General features: G+C 46.5%; 2 protein-coding genes across 2 annotated transcripts; both read left to right on the top strand.

The window, feature by feature from the left end:
* The first annotated feature begins 1,460 nt into the window (after positions 1-1,460).
* Positions 1,461-11,046, top strand: LOC127917451 (aftiphilin-like). The gene is made up of 7 exons (XM_052500598.1): positions 1,461-1,625; positions 1,759-1,885; positions 2,434-2,490; positions 2,903-3,019; positions 6,509-6,578; positions 10,299-10,386; positions 10,578-11,046. The coding sequence occupies exons 2-7, from the start codon at positions 1,868-1,870 to the stop codon at positions 10,726-10,728; spliced, it is 501 nt and encodes a 166-aa protein (XP_052356558.1). The 5' UTR covers positions 1,461-1,625; positions 1,759-1,867; the 3' UTR covers positions 10,729-11,046.
* On the top strand, positions 6,626-9,511 carry LOC127917450 (uncharacterized). Its single transcript, XM_052500597.1, has 2 exons — positions 6,626-8,472; positions 9,072-9,511. Exons 1-2 carry the CDS (start codon positions 7,840-7,842, stop codon positions 9,213-9,215), a joined length of 777 nt encoding a protein of 258 aa, XP_052356557.1. The 5' UTR covers positions 6,626-7,839; the 3' UTR covers positions 9,216-9,511.
* Positions 11,047-11,250: the final 204 nt, after the last annotated feature.

An 11,250-nucleotide genomic window follows, 5' to 3' on the forward strand; every position in this document is an offset into this window, starting at 1 on the left:
AGGGAGGAGACCAAGACAAAGATGGTGGAGGAGGAAGATGAAGAAGAGGACTTTGGAATCTTCAGGGATGCTGGATCCTTCCCTAGCCAGGAGGACTTTGCTGACTTCAACCAATCGGAGTCCAGGACACAGGAGGGCTTTGGTGACTTTGAACAGGACTATTCTGAGGACCCAGGTCCGACCCAGGCGTGTGGGGAGGAGGTTGGACATGGAGACCTTCCCCTCAGCGACAGCTTTGCAGACTTCCACTCTGCTCCCCTGGAGGGGCAGGGTGAGAGGGAGGAGGGCTGGGGGGCGTATGGGGACCAGAGAGGTCTGTCGGAGGGGGAGACCTGGGCAGAGTTTGGAGAGGAGGATAGAGCCAGGCGGACAGAAGAGGCAGAGGAGAAGAAGTGGGGAGAGAGATGTCAGGGAGGTGCTGCTGTACGAAGGGACAGTCTGCAGGTGAGTGGTCTGAGTTATTAGAGGGGATTTATATTGTGTAACGCCGGAGAGACAGTCCCAGCTCCAACACCTCACATTATCCCCAACACGGCCGACACACAATTTATACCGGTGAGATGAATGGTCAGCCGCCCGCCGCATGCTCTAATGTAAAGTGATAGAGAGTTGGGACTCCAAACAGGATTCTCCAGGAGTCTGGATAACCAGGCATCCAACAGTACTTAGTTGTCCCACGTCTGGTAGAAATCCACTCTGACATTTGTAGTATGTTTGTCATAACCTTTGACTCAAGAATAAGAATAATTCTGCCCAGATGTTTTTTTATTATTGTATCAATAGATTGTCACTAGAGGTAGTTCCAGTTCGCCTAGAGGTAGTTCCTAGAGGTAGTTCCTAGAGGTAGTTCCTAGAGGTAGTTCCTAGAGGTAGTTCCTAGAGGTAGTTCCTAGAGGTAGCTCCTAGAGGTAGTTCCTAGAGGTAGCTCCTAGAGGGTAGCTCCTAGAGGTAGCTCCTAGAGGTAGCTCCTAGAGGAGCTCCTAGAGGTAGCTCCTAGAGGTAGCTCCTAGAGGTAGCTCCTAGAGGTAGCTCCTAGAGGTAGCTCCTAGAGGTAGCTCCTAGAGGTAGTTCCTAGAGGTAGCCCTAGAGGTAGCTAGAGGTAGCCTAGAGGGTAGTTAGAGGTACCTAGAGTAGTTCCTAGAGGTTAACACCTAAATGAGTTTGCTGGAATAAGACAGTTCCTGCCAGACTTCAGTTTGCTTCAAAATCAGGTAGATGGACAAAGTTAGTTTAAAAATCTTTCCCATTAATTGTGTTTGATTACAATGTAGTAGACTGCACTGTACTAGATCTCAAACAAGCCATGTCTCTCCCATTCAGGACTCCCTGTCTATCCGGCTACAGAGAGTCCTACAGACCAGCTTCCCTGCAGTGGCAGTCCCAGAACTGGATCAGGAGAGGGAGGAGACTGGGGTGGAGGGGGAGGAGACTGGGGTGGAGGGGGAGGAGACTGGGGTGGAGGGGGAGGAGACTGGGGTGGAGGAGGAGACTGCCGTGGAGGAGGAGGAGGTGGAGGACAGTGGGGATGAGGTGTTGAATGTGCTCAGCCTCAGGGCTCTGCTAGAGACTCTAGACACACAGCCTGAGGAAGAGGAGACAAAGGGGCTCAACCACACTACACACTGGTGAGAGAACCTCTAGTGATGATGATGATGATTATAACGATGATGGTTCAGTGGAATAACAGCACATAGCATTGGAGGCTGGCCAAAGCACTACTCTGCTGTATGTGACCGCCTCCTTGGTTGCTTTACCCAGGGTTCCTAGGGGCGCGTGGCGGCAGCCTCGGGACCTTCACGATGCCGTGGGCCTGGGATTCCAGTGGGGCGGTTCCCATAGCAACAGGGCCCTGCTCCGCTGTCTGGGGATGGACACCAGAAACATGGTAACGGCCTCTTTTCAGTTTAAAGCCACACTCTGTAGTTATGTGAATGGCTCCATGCGTAGCAGAGTGAGCCACAGCCTCCCCAACAGAATAACAGAAGATGTAAGAAAATGGATGGATGGCATTTCACGTGACTTTAAATCATCTACATATATAGTGCTCAATGAATGACTTTCCATCAGAGCAACATAACTAAATAAAACATGAAGCCATCTGTCTTTAACAACAACATCAATGATGTAGTAAGTAGTCTGTCCGTCCGTCCGTCCGTCCGTAAGCACCTCCCTTCTCCCCATATTTCCATATTGTACATCATCTACTGTAAATATGTCTGTATATCCCCTTTACTATGTAAAGTGTTCTGTTGTTGCTGTATCTATAGTGTACTTACTGTATGTGGATTATATGTCAATTCTTAATCTATAATATAATGTTTTTCTGTCTGTATATTCTGTTTATTGGTGTAAAAGCAGCACCGTTTCACCAGCTTGAATTCCTGCTACATGTAAAGTTACTTGGTGATTTCTGATTCTGTCTCTCCTCCACAGTTGTTCACTGGTCAGAGAAAGCAGCCTGTCATAGTTCCTGTGTTTGCAGCCAGCCTGGTGAGTGGACTGATGCAGATACTGTACTGTGTCCCAAATGGCACCCTGTTCCCTATACAGTGCACTACTTTAGACCAGGGCCCATATGGACACAGTCCATGGTGGTCCTTGTTCCATTTCTGTCCCTAGATCCTCCCCCTAAGCATGTGTACCAGTCAGTTTGTTCCGTGATGCCACTCCTTGTCATCCCAAACATGACCAGGAGTTGACATGATGGCACCAACAGATCTGGGACCAGGCTACCTTCCCTTAGACTTGTATGCTGATAGCCCCTTAATGTTCACAGATCTGAAACTACTGGGTAGGTGTAAAGCAATAAGATGATGACTTGGCAGTCGGCCATGTTGCTTTCTCCCGTTATCCTCCCCTCTCCTCTCTCTCTTTCGCCCCCTCTCCCCTCTTTCTCTTTCAGGGAATGTTAGAGCCCACCAAAGAGCCACTGAGACCAGCTTCAACTGCGGAGAAGACTGCTGCCACAGCACAAGCACTTCCTGGGTCACAGGAAACCACCACCACCTCGTCAATACAGGTACAGAAACAGGTGTAGGGAGAAGTTGTCCTTGATGCTGATATGTGGTCAGTTTAGCATTTTCCCTCCAAATGGTTACAGTTAGAATTGCGGGAGGTGAAGCAGATCCTAGATCTGTACTTAGGGGAAACTTCAATCCAGAGCAACAGGCACACCATGGCTGTGTGTGAACATGTTACCAGCTGTTAAACTCTCCTCCGTCTTTGCTTCCTCAATCCTGCACCCCTTTCTCAAAGCTCATTGGAGGAGGAGGGACCTTAGATACTCTCTTCAAAGTTAACTTTGAGAGAGAGGTAAGAATAGTTATGTTCCTTGAATTGAGGACAGAAGAGGCAAGGATTTGACAGTTGGTAATGTTTCCAGACAGTCTGTAGCAAGGATGTGACAGTTGGTAATGTTTCCAAACAGCCTGTGGCTAGGATGTGACAGTTGGTAATGTTTCCAGACAGTCTGTGGCTAGGATGTGACAGTTGGTAATGTTTCCAAACAGCCTGTGGCTAGGATGTGACAGTTGGTCATGTTTCCAGACAGTCTGTGGCTAGGATGTGACAGTTGGTAATGTTTCCAAACAGCCTGTGGCTAGGATGTGACAGTTGGTAATGTTTCCAGACAGTCTGTGGCTAGGATGTGACAGGATGTTTGACAGTTGGTGAATGTTTCCAAACAGTCTGTGGCTAGGATGTGACAGTTGGTAATGTTTCCAGACAGCCTGTGGCTAGGATGTGACAGTTGGTAATGTTTCCAGACAGTCTGTGGCTAGGATGTGACAGTTGGTAATGTTTCCAGACAGCCTGTGGCAAGGATGTGACAGTTGGTCATGTTTCCAGACAGTCTGTGGCTAGGATGTGACAGTTGGTAATGTTTCCAGACAGCCTGTGGCTAGGATGTGACAGTTGGTAATGTTTCCAGACAGTCTGTGGCTAGGATGTGACAGTTGGTAATGTTTCCAGACAGTCTGTGGCTAGGATGTGACAGTTGGTAATGTTTCCAGACAGCCTGTGGCTAGGATGTGACAGTTGGTCATGTTTCCAGACAGTCTGTGATGTGACAGTTGGTCATGTTTCCAGACAGTCTGTGGCTAGGATGTGACAGTGGTGGTACATGTTTGACAGTTGGATGTTTCCAGACAGTCTGCCGCTAGGATGTGACAGTTGGTAATGTTTCCAGACAGCCTGTGGCTAGGATGTGACAGTTGGTCATGTTTCCAGACAGCCTGTGGCTAGGATGTGACAGTTGGTAATGTTTCCAGACAGCCTGTGGCTAGGATGTGACAGTTGGTAATGTTTCCAGACAGTCTGTGGCTAGGATGTGACAGTTGGTAATGTTTCCAGACAAACAGTCTGAGCCTGTGGCTAGGATGTGACAGTTGGTAATGTTTCCAGACAGCCTGTGGCTAGGATGTGACAGTTGGTCATGTTTCCAGACAGTCTGTGGCTAGGATGTGACAGTTGGTAATGTTTCCAGACAGCCTGTGGCTAGGATGTGACAGTTGGTAATGTTTCCAGACAGTCTGTGGCTAGGATGTGACAGTTGGTAATGTTTCCAGACAGCCTGTGGCTAGGATGTGACAGTTGGTAATGTTTCCAGACAGTCTGTGGCTAGGATGTGACAGTTGGTAATGTTTCCAGACAGCCTGTGGCTAGGATGTGACAGTTGGTAATGTTTCCAGACAGTCTGTGGCTAGGATGTGACAGTTGGTAATGTTTCCAGACAGTCTGTGGCTAGGATGTGACAGTTGGTAACGTTTCCAGACAGTCTGTGGCTAGGATGTGACAGTTGGTAATGTTCTCCAGACAGTCTGTGGCTAGGATGTGACAGTTGGTAATGTTTCCAGACAGCCTGTGGCAAGGATGTGACAGTTGGTCATGTCTCCAGACAGCCTGTGGCTAGGATGTGACAGTTGGTCATGTTTCCAGACAGTCTGCCGCTAAATCTGTGACAGTTGGTAAGGTTTCCAGACAGCCTCTGACTAGGATGTGACAGTTGTCATGTCATGTTTCCAGACAGTCCTGTGGCTAGGATGTGACAGTTGGTCATGTTTCCAGACAGCTTGTGGCTAGGATGTGACAGTTGGTAATGTTTCCAGACAGTCTGGGGCTAGGATGTGACAGTTGGTAATGTTTCCAGACAGCCTGTGGCTAGGATGTGACAGTTGGTAATGTCTCCAGACAGCCTGTGGCTAGGATGTGACAGTTGGTCATGTTTCCAGACAGTCTGCGGCTAGGATGTGACAGTTGGTAACGTTTCCAGACAGTCTGACTAGGATGTGACAGTTGGTCATGTTTCCAGACAGCCTGTGGCTAGGATGTGACAGTTGGTCATGTTTCCAGACAGCTTGTGGCTAGAATGTGACAGTTGGTAATGTTTCCAGACAGTCTGGGGCTAGGATGTGACAGTTGGTAATGTTTCCAGACAGCCTGTGGCTAGGATGTGACAGTTGGTAATGTCTCCAGACAGCCTGTGGCAAGGATGTGACAGTTGGTAATGTCTCCAGACAGCCTGTGGCTAGGATGTGACAGTTGGTAATGTTTCCAGACAGTCTGTGGCTAGGATGTGACAGTTGGTAATGTTTCCAGACAGTCTGTGGCTAGGATGTGACAGTTGGTCAATGTTTCCAGGGACAGTCTGTAGGCTAGGATGTGACAGTTGGTTTTCCAGACAGCCAGTGGTCAGGGATGAGTTGATCGAGGTGAATGTTTCCAGACAGTCTGTGGCTAGGATGTGACAGTCTTGGTAACAGGTTTTCCAGACAGTCTGTGGCTAGGATGTGACAGTTGGTAATGTTTCCAGACAGTCTGTGGCTTAGGATGATGTCACAGTCAAAATGGTAACCTCTCCAGACAGTCTGTGGCTAGGATGTGACAGCTTGGAATAAGTGTTTCCAGACAGCCTGTGGAAAGGATGTGACAGTTGGTCAGCCCTGTCTCCAGACAGCCTGTGGCTAGGATGTGACAGTTGGTCATGTTTCCAGACAGTCTGGCTAGGATGTGACAGTTGGTAACGTTTCCAGACAGTCTGACTAGGATGTGACAGTTGGTAATTTTTCCAGACAGCCTGTGACTCACACAGTAGTATACCCAACACAAACAGGGCAACATTGGGCACTATATTTTACACTTCCTTGATAATGAAGTTAACCCTAAACTCTGACCTATGATCAGATATCCTTACCGCAGATCCTAATCTCAGCATTAGGAGGATAATGACAATATCTGACCCTAGACTAACTAACACCCAATTCCTCTGTGCTGTCCTCTATCCATCACGAAGACCTGGCCATATTCACAAAGCGTCTTGGAGTAGGAGTGCTGATCTAGGATCAGTCTAGTATTTTAACTCATAATCAATAAGATAACAATAACCAGGGGGACCTGATTCTAGATCAGCACTCATTTGTCTGATGTGCTTTTGTGAGTATGGGCTTTCAAGAGACTGTGTTGAATAGAGGACACACTGCTGAGCCTCACTACAGTTTGTTCCTTCCGCCAGCAGGGGGCCCCCCAGCCTTGGTCCCAGTTTGACTGGAGCAGCAGTGGCCTTGGCATCAACCGTCTGGATGGTACGTCCTCCCACTGAGCCCCTACCGACAGGGCTTGAGATGAGGCTGCTGAACACACTCTCCCCCGACTCTGCTGCTACCTGACTCCTGTTATTCTCTTTGGTTCCAATGTCCACACCAGCATACTAGACTACCATTTATAATGAAGCAATGTGTTGGACATACTAGACTACCATTTATAATGAAGCAATGTGTTGGACATGCATTCTAAGTAAGTGGTATGCAAGCGTGGACTTTGGAACATAGTCCCTATCACTCCCCCTCCATCTCTCCTCTGCTCCTCTCTTCACATTGATGTCTCCCTCTAGATGGTACTACTCATTTTCATGACCTACTGTCCCTTTGTACTGTGGAATCCCAAGGCTCTCTCTCTATACGTCTAACTTAACCGGCTACCTCGTCTGCCCTGTATAGAGTGATGGTGATGAGGTTTCTCACATGTTGTTACCCTTCATCATTGACCCAAACACTGTTTCTTATTGCACTGGGCGAGAGATCTTTCAGTATTAGTGGAGGGAATGGGGCAAAGACAAGTCAAGCCATAGATGAATGTGTGGCCATAGCCTAAAGGGAATCCCCCCAGTAGCTGCATTTTGGTTGTAGTAGAAATAAGCTAATGTGAAAAAGCCTGAAATCCAGACCTGTTCTGTACTAACATTCCACTCCTTGTACTTTGTCATATGCCAAAAATTATGTTTGGCATGACATGAAGTAGAATATTAGCACAAACAGACTGGTATCCAGACTAGAGAAAGCCAGGATCCTCTTACTAGTACCCAGGATAGAGAAAGCCAGGATCCTCTTACTAGTACCCAGGATAGAGAAAGCCAGGATCCTCTTACTAGTACCCAGGCTAGAGAAAGCCAGGATCCTCTTACTAGTACCCAGGATAGAGAAAGCCAGGATCCTCTTACTAGTACCCAGGCTAGAGAAAGCCAGGATCCTCTTACTAGTACCCAGACTAGAGAAAGCCAGGATCCTCTTACTAGTACCCAGGCTAGAGAAAGCCAGGATCCTCTTACTAGTACCCAGGATAGAGAAATCCAGGATCCTCTTACTAGTACCCAGGATAGAGAAAGCCAGTATCCTCTTACTAGTACCCAGGCTAGAGAAAGCCAGGATCATCTTACTAGTACCCAGGCTAGAGAAAACCAGGATCCTCTTACTAGTACCCAGGCTAGAGAAAGCCAGGATCCTCTTACTAGTACCCAGGATAGAGAAAGCCAGGATCCTCTTACTAGTACCCAGGATAGAGAAAGCCATGATAGAGAAAGCCAGGATCCTCTTACTGGTACCCAGGATAGAGAAAGCCAGGATAGAGAAAGCCAGGATCCTCTTACTAGTACCCAGGATAGAGAAAGCCAGGATCATCTTACTAGTAGCCAGGATAGAGAAAGCCAGGATCCTCTTACTGGTACCCAGGATAGAGAAAGCCAGGATAGAGAAAGCCAGGATCCTCTTACTAGTACCCAGGATAGAGAAAGCCAGGATAGAGAAACCCAGGATAGAGAAACCCAGGATAGAGAAAGCAAGGATAGAGAAAGCCAGGATCCTCTTACTAGTACCCAGGATAGAGAAATACAGGATCCTCTTACTAGTACCCAGGATAGAGAAAGCCAGGATCCTCTTACTAGTACCCAGGCTAGAGAAAGCCAGGATCATCTTACTAGTACCCAGGCTAGAGAAAGCCAGGATCCTCTTACTAGTACCCAGGCTAGAGAAAGCCAGGATCCTCTTACTAGTACCCAGGATAGAGAAAGCCAGGATCCTCTTACTAGTACCCAGGATAGAGAAAGGCAGGATAGAGGAAGCCAGGATCATCTTACTTGTACCCAGGATAGAGAAAGCCAGGATAGAGAAAGCCAGGATCCTCTTACTGGTACCCAGGATAGATGCACCAATTTGTAAGTCGCTCTGGATAAGAGCGTCTGCTAAATGACTTAAATGTAATGTAATAAAGCCAGGATAGAGAAAGCCAGGATAGAGAAAGCCAGGATCCTCTTACTAGTACCCAGGATAGAGAAAGCCAGGATCCTCTTACTAGTACCCAGGATAGAGAAAGCCAGGATCATCTTACTAGTACCCAGGATAGAGAAAGCCAGGATCCTCTTACTAGTACACAGGATAGAGAAAGCCAGGATAGAGAAAGCCAGGATCCTCTTACTAGTACCCAGGATAGAGAAAGCCAGGATCCTCTTACTAGTACCCAGGCTAGAGAAAGCCAGGATCATTTTACTAGTACCCAGGCTAGAGAAAGCCAGGATCCTCTTACTAGTACCCAGGCTAGAGAAAACCAGGATAGAGGAAGCCAGGATCCTCTTACTTGTACCCAGGATAGATAAAGCCAGGATAGAGAAAGCCAGGATAGAGAAAGCCAGGATCCTCTTACTAGTACCCAGGATAGAGAACGCCAGGATCATCTTACTAGTACCCAGAATAGAGAAAGCCAGGATAGAGAAAGCCAGGATCCTCTTACTAGTACCCAGGATAGAGAAAGCCAGGATAGAGAAAGCCAGGATAGAGAAAGCCAGGATCCTCTTACTAGTACCCAGGATAGAGAAAGCCAGGATAGAGAAACCCAGGATAGAGAAAGCCAGGATAGAGAAAGCCAGGATTCTCTTACTGTTTTCTGTTTAAGCTGCTATTCTGTGTTTTCTTATATTCTTCTGTATCTTTACTTTTCATTTCATTTTCTTTGTAAAATAAAGAGGACATATATATTCAGTAAACTGAAATTGATCTTTACAATCACTGTGATTATATTAACACAATTTCTGCAAAAGAAAATACAATTTGATTTAGCTTGAATATGTTTTTATATTTCTTTTTAGATTCCCCCCAACCAATGAGATGTTTTAAGGTTCTTTCAGTGTGGTTGCAATAAACACTGTTGTAAATACGTGAATAAACCTCTTTCTAATATATTACACCTATCTGAGCTGTCCTGCCTCTTGGTTTTCTCTGGCTGTTCTATCACTGCACTGACAACTTTCCTCCATAGACATGGATAGATGTAACACATCCTGGTTTAACATCGGCAGTGCCATTGAGGCCGTTCACCATAAGGAAGCAGTCAGCTGGGTGGGAATTTCTATAGGATAAGTAAGGATCACAGAATTCCATCCAGGTCAGCAGGAAGGATCTGCCAATGAACTATACTCCTGAGCAAACGTCCCATACCTGGATGTGGCTGTAAATCACCCACCTTGGCCTTAATGCCTGTTCAGACAATACACTCCATGAGGCAGTATGCAAACCCTTTCAGTTTGTTAACCGACTGTCAATTAACTCATTTAAGTCAAATGGAGAGAGCCCTTAATATTGCTGCCCATGCTGTCACGGAATCCAGTATGGCAAAGATGTAAGGAAGAGCCCTCTATCCAACTCTATGCTGCTTTCCTCTGTTCTGGAGATTCTTATTCCAGCTCCATACTGCCACCCACTGTGTTGAAAGACCAAATTCTTGATGGTTTCTTCACCACTTGCTAGTAGTTTGTACACCTTTTATTTGGACCAAGGACAGAAGTGCCATGGTGGTCTTTTTGTTTTGAACTCTAAACACAGGTGCAATGTGTGTGTGTGTGTGTGTGTGTGTGTGTGTGTGTGTGTGTGTGTGTGTGTGTGTGTGTGTGTGTGTGTGTGTGTGTGTGTGTGTGTGTGTGTGTGTGTGTGTGTGTGTGTGTGTGTGTGTGTGTGTGTGTGTGTGTGTGGTGGATCCAGAGCTAGACAGTGACACCAGCAGCCGTCCAGCTGACACCCTGAACCACCTCATGTCTACTATGGAGAACACCACCACCACCTCCACCAGGTCAGACTGACACACACACACACACACACACGTAGAGATCAATAATTGCTAATCAAGCATAATTGATTGGTTTTATATCGTGCTTTCCCAGGTCTGAAAGAGCTTTGCATGGAAAGAGGGGAAACTCACCTGCAATCAAATGTCACCTCTTTGTTTTTCCATCTTAATGTGTTGTGTGTGTTTTGTGTCAGGAAACCCCATAGGGATGAGGAGGACCAGCTGAGTGAGGAGGCAGCCAGGGTGATCTGTGGGCTGGCTGACCTGTCCTTCATGAAGGCTATGGTCCTAATGTTCCCCATCACCCTCACACCAGCCGCTGGCTCTGGTACACTGCTAGAGTGATGCACACATGGATGGATGCACACACACACAAACACAGAAGACTTGTCCGCTTCAAAGCTAGATTGAACATTAATGCAAAGTCAAAATGTTGATAATCAGTAATATGGTGAAATAGTTAGTCTTTTGTGCTGAATGTATTGATGTATTTATGTTGTGACACAGTGGTTGAGGTCTAAGACTGATCCACACTTACCTCCAGTCATCTGCCTCGTTCCTCCAGTGGTCTTAGATCAATTTCCTGTTTCCCTTTTCAAGATGGTGATTTTATCTTCATGTATTTATTCTTAATGTGTGTATAGTTATTCATGTGAATTCATCATAAATAGCACCTTAATAGGAAATATATTGTATTTAATATTTACATAACAGTTTGGAAATAACAATATTTATATGATATATGTTTGTGTTGTTGATCCAGAGTGTGATTTCCTTGTAAATGGCACCCTATTCCCTATATAGTGCATTTATTATTGTCCAGAGCCATATGGGCCATTGTGAAAAGTAGTGCACTACATTTGGGAC

This window comes from Oncorhynchus keta, unplaced genomic scaffold (genome assembly GCF_023373465.1).
Source record: "Oncorhynchus keta strain PuntledgeMale-10-30-2019 unplaced genomic scaffold, Oket_V2 Un_contig_1146_pilon_pilon, whole genome shotgun sequence".
In the NCBI taxonomy this organism is placed as follows: Eukaryota; Metazoa; Chordata; class Actinopteri; order Salmoniformes; family Salmonidae; genus Oncorhynchus; species Oncorhynchus keta.